Here is a 22,183-nt window from a genome sequence, read left to right on the forward strand (position 1 = left end):
ATTGGATCTTAGTTACTGATGTGCCACCGCCGTTCCTAGAGCTGCCATAACAAATTACAGATAATAACAAATAACAAAATACCCAGGGGATTTAAAACAGAAAATTGACTGGTCCAAAATCAGATGGGCCACAGTGCCCCACCCCCATCGGGGGCTCTGGGAGCGTTGTGGGGGTGGGGATGGGAAATCCTCCCTTCCAGCTTTGGGTGGCTCCTGGCATTTCTGGGTGTGAGGCTGCCCTACTCCCATCTCTGCTTCGGCTTCTGCTGTTCCCCTTTTCTCTCTCTGCTTCCTCTGTGACTTAGTCATTTGACTTAGGACCCACCCAGATAATCCGGGACAATCTTGTCTCAAGATCCTTAATTATATCTGCAGACTCTTCTCCAGATGGGGTAAAAAGACTCTTACCCATGGGATAAAACAAATGATGTTGTAAGAATTTTTTTTTTTTTTTTAAACCCTGGTTTTCTCTCCCTTTTCTTCTCTGCCAACCCCCTCCTTCCTTCAGCCAATGAAATCCACGGGGTCCCAGCCCCACCCCACCCCCCTTACTCACAAACTCCACTGCTGGCTCTCACACTGATTCAGGCCACCAGCCTCCTAAGTGTTCTCCCTGCTTCTATTCCTGACCCATCCTCCACTCCGAACTCATTCTGTGGCAAGATCCTCTCCCGCTTTTCAACCCTCGTACACTAAAGAATCACCTCGGGGCCTTTGCAGTCGCTCTTCCCTGTCTAGAATGGCACCTGCAGCCTCCTTTCAGTCATGGGAAAAATCAGGGGTTCTGCGTTATGACCTTTGGTCAGTAACCTGTGCTTGGCCCCTCAGGAGACGTTTCTGAGAGGCATTATCTCCTTGCTCATGAAAATTCCACGTAGCAAGAGCCACCCCCTTAATTAAATAATGTGATGGTATGTCATTATTCCACATCTCACAGAAACCCTACATTCCACCCTACATCCTCCCGAAAGTCTAGCCACATTTCTGTGGGTGCTGCGGGCATTGGCAAGATGTGAGAGGGGGTCTGCTCCCCTCTTTGTGGCCTGCAGAGGATCAAGCTTTAGCTTCTGGCTGGCACCCCTGAGTTTGAGTCTTTTCTCCACAGTTCATTAGCCATGTGACCTTGGCCAAGTGGCTTAATCTTTATGAGTCCTTGAAGATGGAAATAATCCTATCTTGCTTCTAACATAGTCTGTTCTTGGGATGCCTGGGTGGCTCAGTGGGTTAAGGCCTCTGCCTTCGGCTCATGTTAGCATCCCAGGGTCCTGGGATCAAGCCCCCCACATCAGGCTTTCTGTTGTGCGGGGAGCCTGCTTCCTCCTCTCTCTCTCTGCCTACTTGTGATCTCTGTCTGTCAAATAAATAAATAAAACCTTAAAAAAAATGGTCTGTTCTCACATGCAGTAATGTACATGGTATAAATAGCATTAAAAAGTCTACTCTCAGGCACCTGGGTGGCTCAGCCGGTTAAGCATCTGCCTTTGGCTCAGGTCTTGATGCTGGGGTCTTGGGATCGAATCCCTCATCAGGCTCCCTGATGCTCAGTGGGAGTCTCTCCCTCTGCTCCTACTCTCACTCTTTCTCTAAAAAAAAAAAAAAAAAAAAAAAAATTAAATGTGATCAAAATTATTTTTTTAATGTAAGGGATGAAGTAAGTCATTGTGTTTTTTTGTGTTGTTTGTTTTTAAATTTTTGTTTTGGTCCAAATCGCTGGTCTCTTATACTTGCACCATTTATGTAAATAGATCCCAAATGCCACCCTTTTCTTCATATATCAAATTTCCATATACAGGCATTGGGTAGTTTGCAACAAAAAAATATGTGTGGGGACGCCTGGGTGGCTCAGTGGGTTAAAGCCTCTGCCTTCGGCTCAGGTCATGATCTCAGGGTCCTGGGATCGAGTCCCGCATCGGGCTCTCTGCTCAGCAGGGAGCCTGCTTCCCTCTCTCTCTCTGCCTGCCTCTCCATCTACTTGTGATTTCTCTCTGTCAGATAAATAAATAAAATCTTTAAAAAAAAAAAAAAATATGTGTGTTCAGGAAGTAGCGGGGGAAAACATGGGCTTTTCAAAACACATTTGTCTAGGCACACCTGGCTGACTCGGTTGGACTGGCGACTGACTCCTGATTTCAGCTCAGATCATGATCTCAGGTTTGGGAGATCGAGGCCCAAGATAGGTTCTGTGCTGGGCATGACTGTTTGAGGTTCTCTCTCTCCCTCTACGCCTCCTCCCTAGCCCCCTGCTCGCACTCTCTCTCTCTCTCTCTCTCCAAAATAAATAAATAAATAAATGAATAATATAAATTAAAAAATAAAATAAAACCATGTGTCTAAATAATTAAATATAAAAAGACATTTGTCGGGGCGCCTGGGTGGCTCAGTGGGTTAAGCCGCTGCCTTCAGCTCAGGTCATGATCTCAGGGTCCTGGGATCGAGCCCCGCATGGGGCTCTCTGCTCTGCAGGGAGCCTGCTTCCCTCTGTCTCTCTCTGCCTGCCTCTCCATCTACTTGTGATTTCTCTCTGTCAAATAAATAAATAAAATCTTTAAAGAAAAAAAAAAAAAAGACATTTGTCCCTGATTGCAGCAAAAGTCATCTCTATTTCCCTGCTATTGGGTAATACAAGTCTCCTTGACCCAAATCTGCTTCTAAAGTTCTAAAAAGAGTATTCCAAAGTCTCAGGAACAGAGCGTGCATATGCATGGAAACACAATCATGCACCAGAGAACCCCAGTGGCCTGCGGCCACTGACAGGGATAGGCAAACGGAAGTAAGGAGCCCTTCCTGGGGTGGGCTCCCACTTCCAGCAGCCCAGAGGGCAAGACATAGCAAACTACCTGGGGGGGTAAATCATGAAGTTTCTGCCAAAAACAACCAGAGACAGTTTAGATGCATGAACATAAACTGTGTTCCAGTAAAACTTATGGATACTGAAATCTGAATTTTGTATAATTATATGAAATTTCATATCCTTTCTTCATTTCTTTTTCAACCATTTAAACCTGTAAAAACCATTCTCAGCTCACAAGCCATAAAAAAGGGGAAGGGAGCTGGATCTGGCGCACCGGCCATACTTGGCTGACCTCTAACACAGGACAAGCCCCCTGCCCCTCCCCCACTGTGTTGCAGCTACCGGGGTCTGGAGGGAACTGACCCACCCCTAGCTCCAGGAGGACCATCATTGTTTTAACCTAATAAGTTGATTCTTGTCATCTTGCCAGTGACAGCTTCCGGATACACAGTCCTTTTTTTAAACGCTTTATTTATTTATTTGAGAGAGAGAAAGAGAGCAATCACGAGCAGGAGGAGGGGCAGGGGCACAGGCAGAGGGAGACGCAGACTCCCCACATGGCCCTACGGATGTGGGGCGATGGCAGGACCTTGAGATCATGACCTGAAGATGCTTAACTGACTAAGCGCCCCAGGTGTCCCTGATACTCAGTCCTAAGTCAAGCAGACATGGTATTACCCAATGTGACTAAATTGTGCATGTGAACCAGTTTAGGCCAATAAGATGTAAAGGGAAATTAACTGGGGCTTTGGGGAAAGATGTGTCTTTGTTCTTCTATGAGGTCTAATGGAAGCTATTCCTTTCCTCCTTCTGGAAGACGAGGGAGCATGTCATTAAGGGGTCCTGGTTGCATGAAACAGAATAATTTGGGCTCACTTAAGCATAAGTGGACGTTATTATGAGCATCCAGGGTGACTCATGGACTCTGGAGGAGCACCAGGAATCTCAAGAAGGACCAGGCCGCCCAGGGAGGGAAAATTCCACTTCAGAATTTTCTCTGAAAATCCTGGGTGGTTCAGTGGTTTAAAGCCTCTGCCTTCAGCTCAGGTCATGATCCCAGGTTCCTGGGATCAAGCCCCATGTTGGGCTCTCCGCTCAGCGGGGAGCCTGCTTCCTCCTCTCTCTCTCTCTCTCTCTCTGCCTGCCTCTCTGCCTACTTGTGATATCTGTCTGTCAAATAAATAAATTAAAATCTTTTTAAAAAGGGGCACCTGGGTGGCTCAGTTGGTTAAGTACCTGCCTGGGTGCTTAAGAGGGTCCTGGGATCAAGCCCCACCTTGGGCTCCTGGCTCCACACAGAGCCTGCTTCTCCTTCTCCCTCTGCCTGCTGCTCTGCCTGCTTGTGCTCTTTCTCTCTCTGTCAAAATAAATAAATAAATGGAATCTTTAAAAAAAAAATCTTAAAAAAAAAGAAGCAAACGAGGGTAGGGCGAGAGCCATGGGTCAGGCAAGCTGGAAGAGGGGCTGCTTGGTAGTTCAGCTTGCAGAGTGGGAAGTGGGCTCTGCCTGATAAGGTGGGAGTGTCTTTAAACACAGAGTCAGATCTCCGGAGATTAAAAAAAAAAAAAGGATGATGAGAGACATCCTTATGGACTGAAGGTTCTTGAGCCTCCAAAAGTCAAATGTTGACACATTAGCCCCCATTGTGAGGTATTTGGAGGTGGGGCCTTTGGAGGTAATCAGGTTTCCATGAGGTTGTGAGGCTGAAGTCCTTATGGTAGGATTAGTCCCTTCTAAGAGGAAGGTGAGTGCTTGCTTTGTATGCACGGTGTGAGGACATATGGAGAAGACTGGAAGAGGAGTCTCACCAGGAACCAAATCAACAGTCATCCTGGGCCTCCCAGACTTCAGAAGTGTTGAAACATAAATGTCTCTTGTGTTTATGGTGTTTTGTTATAGCAGCCCAAGGAGACTAACGCTACCCCCAGAGAATGACAAACAGCAGCCATTTTGCCACCATGAGGAAGTGCACTTGGGATATAGTGACCCCCCCACAGACAGAAACCAGGTCCTTTGTGACAGCCCTAGGGCACTGGACCCAAGCTTCTCTGAGTACACTCTTGTCTAGAGACTATTATCATATGACACGATGCAGTCCCCTCGTTTTAAGTTGTTGGTTCAACTTGTGTTTTCTATCCCTTGCTGAAGGAAGAGCGTCTGGCTACTGAGGGGTAAAGGGAAGAAAGATGGCCGTGGTGGGGCTTGTCAGTCCCAGAGATGGGGGAGAAGCTTAGAGGAGTCCATTGGTCTCATGGTTTAGTAGTCAGGACTCTGGGTGCACCAGACAGAAACACATTTTGAATATGTTCCAGTCACAAAGAGGAAATCCACGGATTGTGGTCATTTACTTAATACACATTAGGGAGTGCCTACTATATGCTGGGGACCCTAAGCACTGCGGACAGGGATCAAAACAGACAAGAACAAAAAAACCAAAAAACCCAGAAGACAAACAAACAAAAAAACAACCCTTACCCTCACAGAGCTTAAGGAAGGGAAGGGAAATCGGGAGTTGCTGGGAAAAGTGGCTTCGATTTAAACAGGTTGTCACGGGAGGCCTCGCTGAAACGGTGGTATTTGAATTAGGAACTGAAGCTGAAATCTTCCTTGGTAGACTCGGCCTTAAAAAAAAAAAAAAAAGAGCAACTGTAAATCCCGGAGGCAGAGACAGCGAGGGGCCAGCAGTGTAGCTGCAGCCAGACCAGCAAAGGGAGGCGGGGGAAGAGACGGGATCCGAATGTTATATACCTCGTGGCAAAATCACACCGCACCCTCGGAGCGGAGAGATGCCCCAACGTGGAGGGTGCCGGAGGCAAAGGACAGAGCAGCGGAGGCAGAGGAAAGCCCTCCAGCCTGCTCGGGTGTCCATCCCGAGCCACTCCGGGCAGTGCTGCGGGTCGGCGGGCCGAGGGCGGTGGACCTCGCCGCTCCTGCTCTGCTGCGGATTCCGGCCGCATCCCTTCGCACGGACGAAGTGCGGCTCAGTCTCCACGGTCCAAGCGTCCCCACAAACTCTCTACGAGCCCCATCTGCGGGGCCCACTGGGTGTGTTTGCCAAGCAACAACCGTGGGCGTGACAACCGTGGGTGGGACGAGTCTGTGCCCCGCCCCGGAGGACTCGGGTATTTCAGGACCTTGATCTTTAAGACTTGCCCCGCCTCCCCCTGAGGGGGTGGAGCGACGAGGGCAGCTGTCACCTCCTCCGCCCCGCCCCGCCGGCTCTCACGTGGGTTCGGCTGCTCAGTAACAGCTCTTCTTCCGGGACTTCCTGGTCACCGCGACCAATCAGAGTGTTTTTCCTGTCCTGACCATTGTCAGCCGGCTGCCAATCGCGCGCCTCTACCAACGCCCCTTAAAGGCGCCGCCGACGCCGCCCGAGCCGGGGCGAATCAGTTCCTCGGCTGCCTGCCCCCAACTGCGGCATGGAGTCGTCCCGGGGGCGGCCTGGGCCCGAAGCGGACCTTCTGGTTCTGGGGGAGCAGCAAGCCGCGATCTTCGGCGGCGGCCCGGGCCGAGCGCCCTCCGTGCCGCCCTCGGGCCTCCCGGGGTGCGGGCAGGAAGAGGCCGAGAACGTTGGGGGCGCGAGCCGCCACCCCGCGGCGTCCCCGAAGACTTCGAGCCTCGGCTCCATTCACCGGGCCGAGCGGGAGGCTCGGGACCGCGAGCCGGGCCGCGGAGGGACGCCGTCCGCGCCGGGGAGTCGCCGGGGGGCGCCGGTTCCCGAGCCCCAGCCGCACGGCCCCTCCAGGCGCGAGGAGGATCCTGAGCCGCGGGAGGACGAGCCTGCGTCGGAGGGGGGCTGCCGTCGAGGGAGCCCGGGAGGCCGCGGGATGGAGGCTGAGCCGCGGGAGGAAGACGACGAGGAGGAGGAGGCGGCGGCCGGCAGGGCTGGGCGATCGTTCTCTAGCCGTCTTCAGGACAGCCGCAGCCTGGACGGTCTGAGCGGGGCGTGCGGCGGCGCGGGGTCCGCTGGGGGTGCCGAGCCTGGCGCGGGCGGCGGGCGCCGCGCCACCATCTCCAGCCCCCTGGAGCTCGAGGGCACCGTGAGCCGCCATGGCGACCTCACCCACTTCGTGGCCAACAACCTGCAACTCAAGATTCGTCTGAGCGCCGCCCCTCAACCCCCGCCCCCCGCCCCGGCGCGGCCATGTGCAGCGCCCGCGCCCACTCCGGCCATCCCCCCGATCGACCCCGACGTGCTGCGGGACCTGGAGCGGCTGAGTCGGGAGCTAGGCGGCAGGGTGGACCGTCTGCTGCGCGGGCTGGGTGGCGCGGTGCAGGAGCTGACGGCGCTGAGCGTGGGCTGCATCCAGACCTACCGCGACGCCGTGGACTCCCTGGGCGAAGCGGTGGACATGAGCATCAAGGGCATGTACACCCTGCTGGCGCGCTGTGAAGAGCTGGAGCGGGCTCTACAGCCAGTGCAGGGGCTGGCGCGCCAAGTGCGGGATATCCGGCGCACCCTGGAGGTGTTGGAGGCCCTGTGCAAGTGACCGGCAGGGCAGGAGAGGCTGGCCAAGCCAGGGCCCAGCAGGATCCTAAGGACTCTTCAAGGAGCCCTGGTGGGAACTGCCCGCTGAGGGGAGGTCTATGTATTGGAGGCTCTTCCAGACGCATTTAGCAGGCCTGCGACCACTCGCTGGGCCTTATTCAGGTGTATGTGGGGAAGTTCTAAAGCCTCTCCTGGTGGGAGGGGATGATGCTCTGCTTTTAAGTTGGCCATCTGGAGCGACTTTGTTCTCGACTCTTCTTCTCCAGCCAGAGCACCATCTCTGGGAACCCAGGGCTTTAGGTCTCAGCTTGGGAGACAGGTCTGTCATATGTGGTCAAGAACAGAGAACAGAGGAGGCCTCAGCCCCCACTGTGGCCACCCTGACTCCAGTGGCCACATCTCAGCTGCCAGGGGCTGTGGGAGCTTGAGTGGTCCTTGGCCACACGCCATGCAGACAAGTATGCCCACCTGCTTCTGCCCTCTGGCCCCCTACCATCCCCCTTCCGCAGCCAGAACCGAGGTGGAACTAGAAGGAATGCGTTGCATGGTAGAGGGGGTGAGGTGGGAGGGGTCTCACTGCTCTCAGGGTTCAGGCGGAATTGTTGCTGGTTTTGAAGCCCACCTGTTGTGGAATGTTCTAGTCAGTTTTGGCTTTCTGAGTTTTTGTGGAATTAAAGTGCTGCTGCTAAGGCTGAGGTGTGTCTGTGTGGGGTTCCAGGGATTGGTGAGCTAAAGGAGCGGGAAGGAGGGTCGGTGGTTTTCGTGGAGCTCTCTTGGCGGATGCTGGGTGCGGGGCGAGAGTCCCAGGCTCCATGGGCAAGGGCATGGGTTCCATGGTTCCTGCTCTCAGGCAGCACTGCGATGGGGGTGGGGTAGGGGGCGGCCGCGGGAGGTGGGGCACGTGAGACACGCATATTCGGGCTCAGGGATCCAGTAAAATAAGCAGCGTGTTCTGGTACCGAAAGGGAAAGGGCTGTCTTCTCAGATCTTGACGGGCCCTGGCAGGGGCTGGGTGATTTGGATATCCTGACTCAGGAGGAAGACTGCGAACGCTTGTTACCTCCATTCCTGACACTTTCCCACACTCCGCCTTTCAGTGTCGTATTCACTCCAACCTCTCCAAGTTACGTTCCAGGAGCCCCACATTGTAGCCGAGAGCGTTATAGAGATCACAGAAGGAACTCCACAGTTTTATTAACCTGTCCCCCTCAAGTCAGTACCATCCTGAGCTGAGTTTCAACATGTTTCTATTTTGGGTGTGAAAAGTTCTAGAATTGGAAATGCTGCTTCACAAACCCTCCCAAATAACAAGAAATTTCAGCGTCTCAAAGTTTAAAACAAAATACTACCTCTGGCCCGTACGGGGATCGAACCCGCGACCTTGGCGTTATTAGCACCACGCTCTAACCAACTGAGCTAACCGGCCAGCTGGTGGTGGCATTGGAGTCTGGAGGTATATAAATTTATAATATTATGGGTTCTGTCTTCCAAAAAAGTTAGAAATGGGCAGGACCATCCTGAGAGACGTGAAAACGACATACGGGCGGAATCACCGAGCATCCCAGGAAGTAGCAGCAAGCCGAGACCCGGGCAAGCGCAGAAGTCCCTGGGGCTCGGCGACATGGGTCCACCGGGCGCAAATACTGACCCCGCGCCTGGCAACAACCACGCGGCGTCCAGGAGCGACCGCAAACGCCAGAAACGGAAAGCGCCACCCGGAGGCTCCCGGTGGATTCCGAGAAAAACACCGATGGATCTGTGGACGCCCGGAGGTTCTTCGCAAAAGCAGTAGAACGCGGAGGCACCGCTGGGATTCGAACCCAGGATCTCCTGTTTACTAGACAGGCGCTTTAACCAACTAAGCCACGGCGCCCACCGTCCGGTCCCTCTCGCCTTCTTTCCTTGGCCGGGTCCCCTCTCCCGCAGGTGCGCGGAAGCCTCCGTGTCCCTTGTAAGCCGGCTTCGGTCGTCCTGGAAAACGGGGTAGAGGGGACGAAAACGACGGTCGGGGGTCACAGCGAAGTACCGGGGTGACGCGGGAACGGAGTCGGGGCAGGTGGGCGGTAACGAGAGATCCTCGCTACGAGAAGACAAAACTGAATTCTGGCGGCTGCAACCGCACGCCGACGAGGATGGGATTCGAACCCACGCGTGCAGAGCACAATGGATTAGCAGTCCATCGCCTTAACCACTCGGCCACCTCGTCCGCGAAGAAGCTGCTTCTGCTCTTCTCTCTGGGGCCTGAACTCGTCCTCCCGCCCGCGGGACTTGCCCGCGTGGCGGAGGGCGCGCACGTCCCGGGACCCGCCGGGCGCGGCCGGCGCAACCCGCAGGCTTCTGCCCGCCGAGCGGCCTTTTCGCCTACGCGCGCTCCACGCTGTCCCGTCGAGGCCGAGCTACGTGACAGTCCTCCGGAGCCTCGTCCCCGGCCCGCGTTTGCGGGACCCGGATCCGCGCCCACCAAACCGTGGGATCTGGGCTCCCCCGACGGGGCGGCTCGGGACGGGGCGCCGGGGGAGCTCCCCTTCCGGACCCTGCGAGGTGCTGCTCCGAACCCGGCGCAGGCGCTCGGGGTAGGTGGACACGCCGGGGAGGGGAGTAAATAAAAGGGACCGAAGCCCCGGTGGAAAACAAAACAAGAAAAAACTGACCCCGACGTGATTTGAACACGCAACCTTCTGATCTGGAGTCAGACGCGCTACCGTTGCGCCACGAGGTCGGCCGGCCGGAGGCGTGGACAGGTCTCCCCATGGCCACTTGGGGGCCGGCCGGGGTCCCGGCAATCGAGGCTGAGAGCCAAGGGCCCTCCCGAGCCCCTAAGCTCCGGCAGCGAGGTGGGTGCGCGGTCCCGCCCGCCTCGTGCCACCCGCGGGGCCCCAGCCCCCGGCGTCCTGCCCACGAGCCCCCTCGACCCCGAGCTGCCTCTGGGCAGGGGGTGTGGCACGGACCCACGCAGCCGGGCGGAGCGTGGAGGCTCTGCCCACGCCCCAGGCACCAGCGGGGCGCTAGACCAGCTCCTCCCGGTTGCCCCCTATCCGCCTCGGCCTCGGCCCTCGCCCCCGGCTCGGAGACTCTGGTGTCAAATTCGGTAGAGCCCCGGCTTCGGTCGTTTCGTCACTCCTTATGGCTCTGGGGAATAATTTACAGGCAGAGACGTACACAGACCGGAAGTGTGTGTTTTGGTAAATTTCAACAAATGCAACCCACAACCCATTCAAGCTATAGTTCCTTCCCTCAACTCCCCCGCCCCCCGAAAGTTCTTCCCTGCCGCTTCCCGGAGGCGGCCACTGTCCTGATTTCATCACGGCGGACTTCGTTATGAGCTGGCAGCTTCTGGAGAGGGGTACCGGCAGCTGGCAGAGACCCCCCCCCCCCCCCAGTTGCCTCTCAAGGCGTTCAACAGGCCAGAACGGCGGCAGAGGTCACGCTGTGTCTCACGCCTTCCCTTCCAGGTCAAATGCGCGTTCGGTACAGTGATGCTCCCGAAGTCCTCGGAGTCCACAGAGATGTCACAGCCCCCCACCCCGACCCCCGACGTCCCCTGGCTTTCATTGAGTCTGGATAACATCTTTAAGAGCCTTCTCCCGGGGTTGTCAGGACATCGATATGCTGGCTTTCCCCTGTTCTGCCCCATCCGTGCTCCCGTCTCTTTCTCTGTCCTTTAACCGCAGAGCTCTGCCATCACCTTCCCTGGAGTCAGCCATCCGTGTGCCCAGGGTTCCTGAAGCCTGCTCCCACCTCTGGATTCAGCTGCCCAGCACCTGACACCTTCCCGTGACCCTGTCATCCTTCCTTCCCACTCCTTCTGCACTGCCACCAGTGACTAAGCTAAGGCTGGGAGTCTCCTCTTGACTAACCCCCCCACACCCCATTCTCAGTCCCCAAATCTTGTCCATTCCATTTCCCTTCATAATTCTGCTGACTCTCATTCCCCATCCTCCCTTGCTGGATTATTGTACTAGACTCCTCTTTGATGTCTCTACCTCCAAAGGTCATCTTTTTAAAATGCCAGCTCATTCCCATCACACTGTGGTTTAAAATCAGTGCCCCATCCTCATCGAGATTAGGTCCTAACTTACTGGCTGAGCCCCCCAGGTCCCCAAGGTCACGCACTTCTTAAGTGGGCCTGGAAGCAGGTTGCCAGTATTCACATATAGGCTTTGCTACTTACTAGTCGTGTGATTTGAGCTCCTTGTTGAATGTCCTTGCGTCTCCGTGTCCCCATACGGAAAATGGATCAGTAGCAGTATATTTCCTAAGATAAAGTGCTCAGAACCTGACTGGTCCCAATCAGCTATTACGGTTGTTATTAATATCTGGTCTTTACCTGATTCTCTTCAGTCACTGCCTCCTCACCTCCCAGGTGACAGCCACGGTGACTCATTTCAAGTTCCTTAAACTCACTTTAGTCCCTATTGTCTCTGTGCCACTATCCTTCTTTATCTGGATGACCCCTAACACACCCTTCAAGACTCAATTCAAAAGCTTTCCCTTCCCTACTTCTCCCCCCTTCCCTGGGGAGGAGGCTTGCTGTGTGTCTCCTCCAGGATAACACTTAAAACACTACTTTTAATTGTTTCCCTCACCACACTCTAAGTTACTCGGGAGAAGGAAATACGTATTCCTAGCACCCCATACAATTCCTGGGGTATACTGCATATTCCAGAAGCATTTGTGAAATGAAGGAGGGATAGTATTATCAAAAGCACTAGCGTGGGCAAAGCCTGCTTTATAGAGGAAGGAGACATGTCTGAGAAGCTGAGAGCATGGGATAGGGTGCAAATTTTTGCTAGAAAGAGAAGTTGAGGGGCGCCTTGGTGGCTCAGTGGGTTAAGTCTCTGCTTTCCGCTGGGGTCATGATCTCAGGGTCCTGGGATCAAGCCCCGCATCGGGCTCTCTGCTCAGCAGGGAGCCTGCTCCCCACTCCCTGCCTCTCTTGTGGTCTCTGTCAAATAAATAAAATCTTTAAAAAGGGGGGAAAAAAAAAGAAAGAAAGAAAGAAAGAAAGGGAAGTTGGGTCAGTGGACATGGTACCAGGGAATGTGGACTTGACCTCTAGGCTCAGAAAGGTTCTATAGCAGGTGTGAGGAATTATCAGTCCAGGGTCACCACCCAGAGTATACTCAGATGTTTAAATCTCCATTTATCCCACCAGTTTCCAAGTTTTAGAAACCAGTAGATAATTCTGTCCAGAGGGGCCTTGCCCAATATGGTTAGTCACTAGAGGGAGCTATTCAATAGGGGGCTTGTCAAATGAAGCTGAAATTTAACCATCCAGTTCCTTAGTCCTGCTCGCCCTGTTTCAAGCTTTCTGCAGCCCCGGGGAGCTAGCTGGCTACCACATGCGAGAGAAACAGTATGAAGTATTTCCATAACGGAAAGTTCTGCTGGGCGGTGCTGGTCCACAGGCTGAAAGCTGGTGGCCTGGGGCAGTTGTATGCTGTATATGCTCTTGTCATCAGGGGTATTTTTCTCCCTTTTTTTTTTTTTTCACCGTTTAGTTGGATGCTAACATTTGTAACTGGAGTAAGAATTTGGATGTCTGGCCTCTCTCAAAACAAAAACAAAAACCAGCTTTTCCTGGGTAACCTGTATTTCAAGGTAAACAAAAAGTTGACAAAGGCACATTCTTATTTATTTATGGAAGAATAACAGGTGACAAGTGCAGAAAGGAACGATGCAATTAAGACACCCCTGTTTTGCAATGCTTCCTGCAAGAATGAGGCTAGGCAGCAGCGATCAATGGAACCCGTGTGTGAAAACCTAATGGGAACTTTGTAATGCTTCCGTCGGTCTGACTATGCCTGACTCCACTGCTCAGATCAAACACCGGAAAAAAAGAGACAAGCGGCCAGGATGGGCCTCCTGATGGGACAGGATCAGAAATACAAGCCAACTCCCGTGATGTCTGTTTACTGGAAAAATGAATGTGAGACTCAGTAAACACTAGATCTAGCAACCAGTCTACAGGAAACACAGGACACAGAGGAACATATGAAACGACAGGACCAGATGTCCCTGTCCCAACGGCCCAGTGTCTTCATCAAGGAAACTGCAAGGAAGGAGAACAAAGAGGAAGAACCGAAGATTAAAAAAAAAAAAAAGATTTAAGAGGCACATCAATCAAGTGCAAGGTGTGGACTTCGTCATGCGTCTGTATGATGGATATTGGGCAATCTGAGCTATTTGGTGATGTCTGGGGTTTGCTTGGCAATAATTAGTGCCGCTGGGAGGAACTTGGGCTGAACAAGGTTGGTGTCCTGTTGGTAACTGATGGAGCAGAATGGCAGGCTTCAAAGGGATTCACCCTTCTGTTTGCTTTATTTTTACATATGTTCGAATTTTTTCCCCTGAGCTTTTTTCTGACCAGAGCAGATGTCCATCAGGGCTGGACAGCAAGGGTCCAGCCCAGGGTGGAGTCATTGGACCCCCTGCGAAGGGAAGGACGCACCAGCTCACCAGCAGTACCTCCTGTGGCCACAGGGTGGCTCTAACACTCAAATTTGTGTGACCTCTGTGTGGCAGGCTTCTGCGAACCAAGGTCATCATGGAGAGTGGCAGGACAGACCTAAACTCCTGCTCACTGTTATTAATTCATAATGTGAAATGTGACTACCCAGTTCTTAGTATCTAGTAGGTTCCCTAGGCGGGAAGCCTATTATAAGCAGAATGCCCCACACTTGCAGATGGGGGAGCCCCAAATTCTGTCATCCTTGACCCCTTCCTTTTTCATCACCCACTCATGTTTAGACCTTCTTATCTTTTAATGATCTCTTGATTCATGACACTTTGTTCCACTTTCTTTATTTCACTCTGGCCTAATCTCATTCTGTCCGTCCTGGGATCACTACAGTAGCCTCTTCACATGCCTGCTCCCTAACATCTCAAAATCCATTCTCCACAAAGTCGTCTTCTAGAACACAGACCTGACCAGGTCTCTCCCCCAGGCTGCAAGCCTCGCACCTGTGTCTGCCCATCCCACCCAACCCCATCCTACCCCACCCCACCTTAATCTCTTCTTCCCCTCCCATTACTAGCCTCCAGACATACCAGCTTCTTTCTGTTCCACGAACAGACTGGCCTGTTCTGGCCTCGTTCCCACCTAAAGGACCTTCGCCCTCGCTGTACCTACGTCTGGAAAGTTCTTTCCCCAATCTTTTCCCCATGGCTGGCTGACTCCTCTACATTCTCTTTGTTCCACAACTTTGGAAGATCTTACAAAAAGAGGTCCTGGGTTTTGCTCACTTGCAGTGGTTGAAAGTGTTTCCTTCGTCTGTGAAATGTCAGACTTGACAACTGTTACTGGGGGAGGTTGGTAATGACAATGGCCTGGCCTTCTCATTCCCAGGAGAAAAAGTCATGTGAGTTAGAGGCGAAGGGAGGACCCCTTCAGCCCTTGGGTCTTATCTGTGCACTCAATATTTTCGTGCTTGCTATGCTATACTCACATGGAGTCTGCCTCTCATTGTACTTAGGACATCAACATTGTCACTTGTCTTGAGGGTCTCATATGGATGAGGGTCACCTCCAAAGAGAGAAGCAGTTGGGTCCACTGTACTTTGCTTGTCCCTCCTGAGATGAAGACAGAGTTTGCCTGTCCCTCCTGAGATGGGGGAAGGTTTCAAAATATTTTCAGAACTTTAAAAAAATTTTTTTTAAAGATTTTATTTATCTACTTGGCAGAGAGAGATCACAAGGAGGCAGAGAGAGAGAGAGAGAGAGATATGCAGGCTCCCCGCTGAGCAGAGAATCCAATTCGATGAGGGGCTCAATCCCAGGACACCGAGATCATGACCCTAGCCAAAAGAAGTGGCTTAATCCAATGAGCCACCCAGGTGCCCCTATTTTCAGAACTTTAAAACAGTTCAACAGTTAAAGAGAAAACCTCCCCTACACACCTGAGAGCTCAGAAAGCCCATGCGGGTAACATGTGATTTCCATCCAATTTTTCTAGAGTAAAATAATAATAATAATAATAATTATTATTATTCAGAGACTTGGCTGAATCTCACTCTTTATACAGATAATTCCTCTGAAAAGTCTAAATGATTGTGTTTTTTATTTTGTGGGTTTTGGTGACCACATTGTCTCCATTATCCATTATGAAATTTAAGACTGCACTGCCCTTTAAAGAGATGGTTTTATAGGAAAACGTCACTGCATAGATTCAATGTATAGTTGTTTAACATATAGGGACCATCAACCCCAGAAAGTCATTCCTTCTTTTTATAAAGCAATTTAAATGTCTCAATGATAATATTATAGAAGACCGAAAAGGAAACTTTAGGAAGGGCTATCGCTTAAAACTTTTTATTTTAAATAATCTGATTTATGGAAGAGTTGCAAAAATAATACGGAGAGGGACACATGGCCGGCTCAGTTACATAGAGCAGGTGACTATTGATTTGGAGTCATGAGTTCAAGCCCCAGCTTGGGTGTAGAGCTTACTTAAAATAATAAATATAGGGGCACCTGGGTGGCTCAGTGGGTTGAGCCCCTGCCTTCAGCTCAGGTCATGATCCCAGGGTCCTGGAATCGAACCCTGAGTCGGGCTCTCTGCTTGGCAGGGAACCTGCTTCCCCCTCTCTCTGCCTGCTTCTTTGCCTGCTTGTGATCTCTCTCTCCCTCTGTCAAATAAATAAATAAAATATTAAAAAAAATAATAATAAATATAAGGGGTGCCTGTGTGGCTCAGTTGGATAAGCGTCTGACTCTTAGTTTTAGCTCTGGTCATGATGTCTGGGTTGTGAGATCCAGTCCCTTGTCTGGCTCTGTGCTCACCAGGAAGTCTGCCTGAGATTCTCTCTCTCCCTGTCTGCCCCCCGTAAATAAATAAATCTTTTTAAAAACATATATATAAAATACAGAGAATTCCCATGTACTTTTGGAGACTGTGTTCGCTCCATCATTGCCTCTCTTTCTGGCTCTACAGATACATACATATTTTTCTAAACTATTTGAGAGTATATTGCAGACATAATGCTCCTTTACCCCTAAAATAATGTGCATTTTCTAGCAAGGACAGTCTTTTCCATAATGGCAGTAGAATTATTAAAAATGAGGTAATTAACACGGATATTACTGGTACCTAAACTAGAGACCTCATTCCAGTTTCCCAATTGTTCCACTGATGTCCTTTGCAACAAAAGATAGTGTTTGAGGCTTTTTTTTTTTTTAAGGTTTTATTTATTTATTTGACAAACAAAGATCACAAGTAGGCAGAGAGGCAGGCAGAGAGAGAGGAGGAAGCAGGCTCCCTGCCCAGCAGAGAGCTTCATGTGGGGCTCAATGCTGGGCTGGATGCCGGGGCTCGATCCCAGGACCCTGGGACCATGACCTGAGCCAAAGGCAGAGGCTTTAACCCACTGAGCAACCCAGACACCCCTGAGGCTTTTTTTTTTTTTTTTAAACCTGGTCCAAAATCCATCATATTTCTCAAGTCAAAGGTGTCACATCTCTTTAGTCTCCCTAAATCTGGAAGAGTTCTTCAGTCTTTGTCTTTCATGATCTTGAGCGAACATCTCCTCACTATCTCTTTGAGTTCTGAATTTTTTTACCCACTGGTTTAGAAAAAGGAAATGTATCTATTATATTGGGGTCCTCAAAGACAGAAATGTGTTTCCTCTCAATTTTGACATTTTCTACAACAAAGTTGAAGAATGAATCACTCATTTTTCAAAGGGCCTTTCCTTGCATCTCCTTTTTAAAAAATGTATTTCTAGCACCTCTTACCCTGCGGATTTTTTATTCGTTTGTATGTTTGTGGCCCATCTCGATCTCCTTGACGAAGAATATAAACTCCGGGAAGGTAGAGCCTTCTGTCTTGTCAGGGACAAGAGTCCTGCACTTGCTAGCGGATCAATGATTATTTGTTGAATGGAATTAGGAATCAGAAATGGCCCCTGGGCGTGCGTGTTTAGCTTAGACCGGCCTAAAAGCGCCAGGGTGGAGTGGAAGAGAGACCTTCCGGTACGTGGGCTGCGGAGGTCCGGGGCACGCAGGGACCTGACCAGGGAGCAGAGAGCAAGGGCGAGAACTTTCCGTTCTGCCAGGATCTCAGCAGAGGTCCCAAGGTTAGAGAGGGCGCTGACAGTAAGAGGTCCCCGGACTGCTGCTGGGCCAAGTCAGGTGCCCACACCTCGGAGAGATAAGGAAATTCGAGCACAGTCGGCGCCGCAGCCGGCTCCTTGCCTCCCAGCGGGGCAGGGCTCATGCCCTTGGCCGGGTCACCGCTCCCTCCCCGGACGCGCCTCGTTTCCACGTGCAGAGCCATCTTTTGCTCTCCGCTATGCCCTCGCCAGACTGAGCCAAGTCGTCTGGGGGTTCGAGGGGAGAGGGAGGTCAGAGGATCAAGGAAGGTTCCGGTCCCAGGTTCTCGGATCATCAGGGACATCGTGACCATCTAGTTAGTAACGGCGGACAAGGCAGGGGCATCCACGTCTCCGCGTTCCGTTCCCGCGCCTGCGGCGGCCCAGGGCGATGGGGAGCACGGGGAGGCGGAGGAGGGAGAGAGTGTCCCTGCCTTAGGCCCGGCGGCGCCCTAAGACGGGCGCGACGGGGACAGCAGTGTCTGGAGAGCACCTCGAGCCGCGGGCCCTCCCAGGCCAAGCGGCGCGGACCGAGGGCCGCACCACGCCCCTCGCTGCCACCCGCGACTTGGTGGCTGAAGGCTGCCGCCGCTGGAGAAGTGACTGCTCTCGCGAGATTTCCCGAGAGCTGGCCGCCGCTACCGCGGACGCGGTTGCCAAGGCAACTGGGAGGTGCCAGCGCGAGCGGGAAGGAGGCGGCAGTCGAATTTTTGCGTGCGGGCCCGCGAGACTTGAGGAGTGGCCCTTCCTGAGCTTTCAGCCCAGCGGAGCGCGGCCTCCGCTGCATTCGGTACCCCTGCCCCCGCGGGGCCATGGGCCGGATCTCGGGGCTTGTGCCCTCTCGCTTCCTGACGCTCCTGGCGCATCTGGTGGTCGTCATCACCTTGTTCTGGTCCCGGGTAAGACCCACAGCTACCACCTCCCGCCCCCCAACTCCATTCCCACCTTGGAGTGCTCCTAGCCGCTCGGCGCCACTTCCCCAGGACCTTACGTGGGCGGGTGCTCCCGTCCCCCTCTGACCCCGGAGCTGCCCCGCAGCCCGCCTCTCTTTCACTTTCTTCCGCTCTGCTCTGCTCCCTAGGACAGCAACATCCAGGCCTGCCTGCCTCTCACGTTCACCCCGGAGGAGTACGAGAAGCAGGACATTCAGTGAGCGCTCGGGGAGGGGGGGGGGCGGTGGTCAGAATTCAGAGGTAGTGAGAGTGGAGGGATCATCGAAGAAGTCCAGGAGACCTGAGCCTGTCCCCTTCCTCTCTGCAGGCTGGTGGTAGCGCTCTCAGTCACCCTTGGCCTCTTTGCAGTGGAGCTGGCGGGTTTCTTCTCGGGAGTTTCCATGTTCAACAGCACCCAGAGCCTCATCTGTATCCTTTTATGCACGGCGCATTTCCATCTCCACTCCCTCCAGCCACCTAACTCGTGCTCTGGCCGAGGCCAGTTCACAGATCTCTTAGGCAATGTGGAAGATTTAATACAATCTTCAGTGGTTTATTAAGCTCCCGCCATGCACCAAGCACTGAGATCCCAAATGGGAGTAAAAGACAGTTTTCCACCTTGAAGAAGAGGTAGAAGCTCAGACATTCTGTAACCCAGTGTGAGCAGCTCTGGGCTATAGGAGTGTGTAAAGATAGGAAGAGGCACTGTGGAAACTCAGAAGAGACAGCTAAATAAATGAATAAGAGAGAGAGAGAGAGAGATATGAACAAGATGGACCGGGGAAGGCTCTTGACACTTGAATTGTAGCTGGGAAGACCAGGCTGCTGCCTGGTGATTTCCAGCAGTGTGTAAAGTCACTGTGAGTATTCTCGTGTGCCTGGGGTAGATGGGCGCCCTGGACCTGAAGGATCCAGGTAGGCCCCTAGACACTGGGTTGGGGTAGCCTGGGATCCCAGCTGTGCAGGCCCAGCCCTGGTCTGAACTCACATGGCTGTTCTAGAACTCAGAAGTTAGGGCTGCAGGCTCTAGCCTTTGCAGTGTGGTGTGGGAGCAGGGGGTGAAACAGTTCAGACGCCAGTCCCAGCAATGCCTTTTTTTTTTTTTTTTAAGATTTTATTTATTTGTGGGGGGGGGGGGGGGGGGGCGGAGAGTGAGCACAGGCAGACAGAATGTCAGGCAGAGGCAGAGGGAGAAGCAGGCTCCCTGCCGAGCAAGGAGCCCGATGTGGGACTCAATATCAGGACGCTGGGATCATGACCTGAGCCGAAGGCAGCTGCTTAACCAACTGAGCCACCCAGGCGTCCCCCAGCAATGCCTTTTGTGGCTCATCACCACCTATTGAACCAAAGGCGTTCCTTGACTCTAGTGCATTCCCAAGCCATTGGGGCTCACTGTAGTGCGTCCGTGGCCCTGTCGTTTTTCATATTCGAGCGTTGGGAGTGCACCACATACTGGTACATTTTTGTCTTCTGCAGGTATGGTGGCCGCCAATGTTTGGGATAGGGGAGGAAGGTTTACTCATTCTGAAGGCCTCCCCCACGCAGGCCTTTTTACTCCATGGTCTGGGAGGATATAGCGGATCCATTTAATCTGCTGTAGTCTCTTGAAGTCCCCCATCTCCTACACTTTAGGGGTGGAGTCTCTGGTTTGGGAATTTGGGGATTTTTTTTTTTTTTTTTTTTTTTGGAAGGATCCTTGAATCCACCCCTTCTGTCCGCAGTGCCCTCCCCGCTATCACCGAAATAGCATTGTTCATCAGCGTCTTTGGGCTGAAAAAGAAACCTTTCTGATACGTTCATGCCAGGAGCATAGGATTGAAGGTTGGAGGAGCAAGGGACAACTCACCATTCCTGGAAGAAGAAAGGACATCTTCAGCCCTCCACAGTAACACTGCATTTGGTGGAGGATTTTCCTGTTAGGGTAATTATCACTCGAGTCTGGGATGATCAGCGTTTTATTCAGTGCTTTGTAATAAAATATATTTTAGAGTAAGATCAAGACTTTAAAAAACGTTTAGGGGAGGATTGGGGTGGCCAAACTACTAAGGAAACGCAGGACTATTTTGCAGCTTTGCACTGTCAGCTCCTAGTTTCGCTTTTATTTTGGTTATTACGGTAGCGAATAGCGGAAGGAAGTAGGCGGGGATATGTAAATAACAAGTGCTGTTAGGGTGCCAAGCTCCTGAGTGGAGCATTCTGGGAGGGATTCGTTTATTATTATTATTATCAGGTTTTTTGCAGCCAAATGTCGGGGGTGGGGGGAATGTCTTTAGTAACTGCAAATACATGTAGCAGTAGAAATGGGAGAGCCTAGATAATTTCAGGTTGCTGGGGTCCGCGCGTTATTTACTCACCCTAAGCGAAAGCGGCCTCCTTTGCCCTGAGTAAGGAATGCGCAGAAAAGCTCTTTTATCGTCAGGTAGGATAATCCTTACCTGTTCCTCCTTTGGGAGGGCAGATTGGAACATGATGATTGGAGTTCGCATGATGCGTGATTAGCGTCTCTGCGTGGCCGGGACTTGCAACACCCCGGTTGCTCCTGTCTGATTCTGCCTGGCGATCGCAACTTTTATTCGTTAGATACGGGTAGTTTTTTGGTTTTCTCTTGGTCGTTAGGAACGGATTTGCTACATGTTCTTTCGTTACTGAGAATCAGAAGCCTTTGTCAGTCAATGATAAGGGTTTCTCTTCGTATCGGGACTGCGGCGTTTCCTTTGGCTGTGGGCAGTGCCGTCGGTGTCTCGAGATTTGTAGTAAGTCATTGTTCTTGTCGCTCCTACTTGGTGGTTCGCCCTTTTCCTCTCTCCCTGGCAGAGAGGACCACCGGCTCCGGAAGATGGGCACGGCTTTCCCGGGGGTGGCACCATGGGTGTGGTGGGAGCCCGCAGCTCTGGTGGCTTGCACGCGGCCGGAACGTGGTAAGAGGGAGCCTTTGGAAACACAGTTGGGCATAGTGCAGAAGCGCTAGCAGCTAGCAAAGTGTGAAGGGTTGTCCTGTCCCACGACGAGTGTTCGCGAGGTCCGGTTTCCTCGCGCAGGTCAGTGTTATGTGCGGAAAGTTTCTCTGTCCTAAATGATGGAGCCCAGGCCATTCTAAATAAGCAAAGGTGTCCAAGGTGATGCCTCACACACATGGAATCAACTTTTCCCTCCGCACCTGTCCCTTCTGGGAGCCTTTTATCTAGAGCGTTTATTGGCTACTTACTGAGCACCCAACTGCATGCAAAGGCACTGTGGTAGGCACTGTGGTAGGCATTGCGGGAGTCGTGCTCAACATGATCCCTGCTCAGCCTCAGCCACCACAGATCCTGTGGCTCCTGGGGCCTGGCGGTGTGGCTGGAGCAGAATTGGGGGGTAGACTGTGCTGGAGGCAAGGAAGGTGGACATTGCGGGTCGTGCTTACAGGCTAGTCGGGAAGGTCACATTCCACAGCATTCTGGCTGTTGCCCGCACCCACGGATGGGGTTCGCTGATTGCTGAAAGCGGACTTTTTGTTCAGAAACACTGTGTGCTAGTTGCGCCACAGCTATTATCAGAAATCATGTAAACTCCACAGATGAATTATATTTAAAAACAGATGTGTAAACAAACAAACAAACAAAAAAAGAATCCCAGAGGTAATATATGCAAAACTCATTACTAACTGATTTTTTTTTGTTTCTTTTTTTAGTTTGTAGGAATTTTATTTATTTTTACTGAGTATAGTTGACACACAGTGTTCCATTAGTTTCAGGTTCCTGATTATTTTCCACGTTTTACTGTCATGTGCTCTGGAGCTCATTTACGTGTATTGTGTCTGTATAGTGGCGGTGCTGTATAAGGATGGGCCAGTAATCTGTGTTTCTCTTCCCAACTCATAGAGACATCAAGTTGACATTTT

The 22,183-nt window shown here is 52.1% G+C and overlaps 2 protein-coding genes and 5 non-coding genes across 7 annotated transcripts; 3 read left to right on the top strand and 4 right to left on the bottom strand.

The window, feature by feature from the left end:
• Positions 1-6,028: 6,028 nt before the first annotated feature.
• Positions 6,029-7,976, top strand: BORCS6 (BLOC-1 related complex subunit 6). Its single transcript, XM_059380906.1, has one exon. It carries the CDS (start codon positions 6,214-6,216, stop codon positions 7,282-7,284), a length of 1,071 nt encoding a protein of 356 aa, XP_059236889.1. The 5' UTR covers positions 6,029-6,213; the 3' UTR covers positions 7,285-7,976.
• A 659-nt stretch (positions 7,977-8,635) lies between these two features.
• On the bottom strand, positions 8,636-8,709 carry TRNAI-AAU (transfer RNA isoleucine (anticodon AAU)). The gene has a single exon. It is a non-coding gene; the product is annotated as a tRNA-Ile (tRNA).
• Positions 8,710-9,082: 373 nt separating this feature from the next.
• TRNAT-AGU (transfer RNA threonine (anticodon AGU)) lies at positions 9,083-9,156 on the bottom strand. Its single transcript has one exon. It is a non-coding gene; the product is annotated as a tRNA-Thr (tRNA).
• A 251-nt stretch (positions 9,157-9,407) lies between these two features.
• Positions 9,408-9,489, bottom strand: TRNAS-GCU (transfer RNA serine (anticodon GCU)). The gene has a single exon. It is a non-coding gene; the product is annotated as a tRNA-Ser (tRNA).
• Positions 9,490-9,930: 441 nt separating this feature from the next.
• Positions 9,931-10,002, bottom strand: TRNAW-CCA (transfer RNA tryptophan (anticodon CCA)). Its single transcript has one exon. It is a non-coding gene; the product is annotated as a tRNA-Trp (tRNA).
• An 8,015-nt stretch (positions 10,003-18,017) lies between these two features.
• Positions 18,018-20,995, top strand: TMEM107 (transmembrane protein 107). Its single transcript, XM_059380859.1, has 5 exons — positions 18,018-18,270; positions 18,453-18,520; positions 18,632-18,732; positions 19,683-19,779; positions 20,025-20,995. The coding sequence occupies exons 1-5, from the start codon at positions 18,184-18,186 to the stop codon at positions 20,092-20,094; spliced, it is 423 nt and encodes a 140-aa protein (XP_059236842.1). The 5' UTR covers positions 18,018-18,183; the 3' UTR covers positions 20,095-20,995.
• Positions 20,716-20,851, top strand: LOC132004605 (U8 small nucleolar RNA). The gene has a single exon (XR_009400563.1). It is a non-coding gene; the product is annotated as a U8 small nucleolar RNA (small nucleolar RNA).
• Positions 20,996-22,183: the final 1,188 nt, after the last annotated feature.

The sequence above is a fragment of the Mustela nigripes genome, chromosome 16, assembly GCF_022355385.1.
Source record: "Mustela nigripes isolate SB6536 chromosome 16, MUSNIG.SB6536, whole genome shotgun sequence".
NCBI classification, from domain to species: domain Eukaryota; kingdom Metazoa; phylum Chordata; class Mammalia; order Carnivora; family Mustelidae; genus Mustela; species Mustela nigripes.

What these genes read in the sequence shown, in the direction of transcription:
- TMEM107 (XM_059380859.1), top strand. Translation starts at nt 18,184, where the DNA reads ATGGGCCGGATCTCGGGGCTTGTGCCCTCTCGCTTCCTGACGCTCCTG. An exon ending in TCACCTTGTTCTGGTCCCGG is followed by an intron (nt 18,271 to 18,452) that starts GTAAGACCCACA and finishes TCTGCTCCCTAG; the next exon opens with GACAGCAACATCCAGGCCTG. An exon ending in TACGAGAAGCAGGACATTCA is followed by an intron (nt 18,521 to 18,631) that starts GTGAGCGCTCGG and finishes TCCTCTCTGCAG; the next exon opens with GCTGGTGGTAGCGCTCTCAG.
- BORCS6 (XM_059380906.1), top strand. Translation starts at nt 6,214, where the DNA reads ATGGAGTCGTCCCGGGGGCGGCCTGGGCCCGAAGCGGACCTTCTGGTT.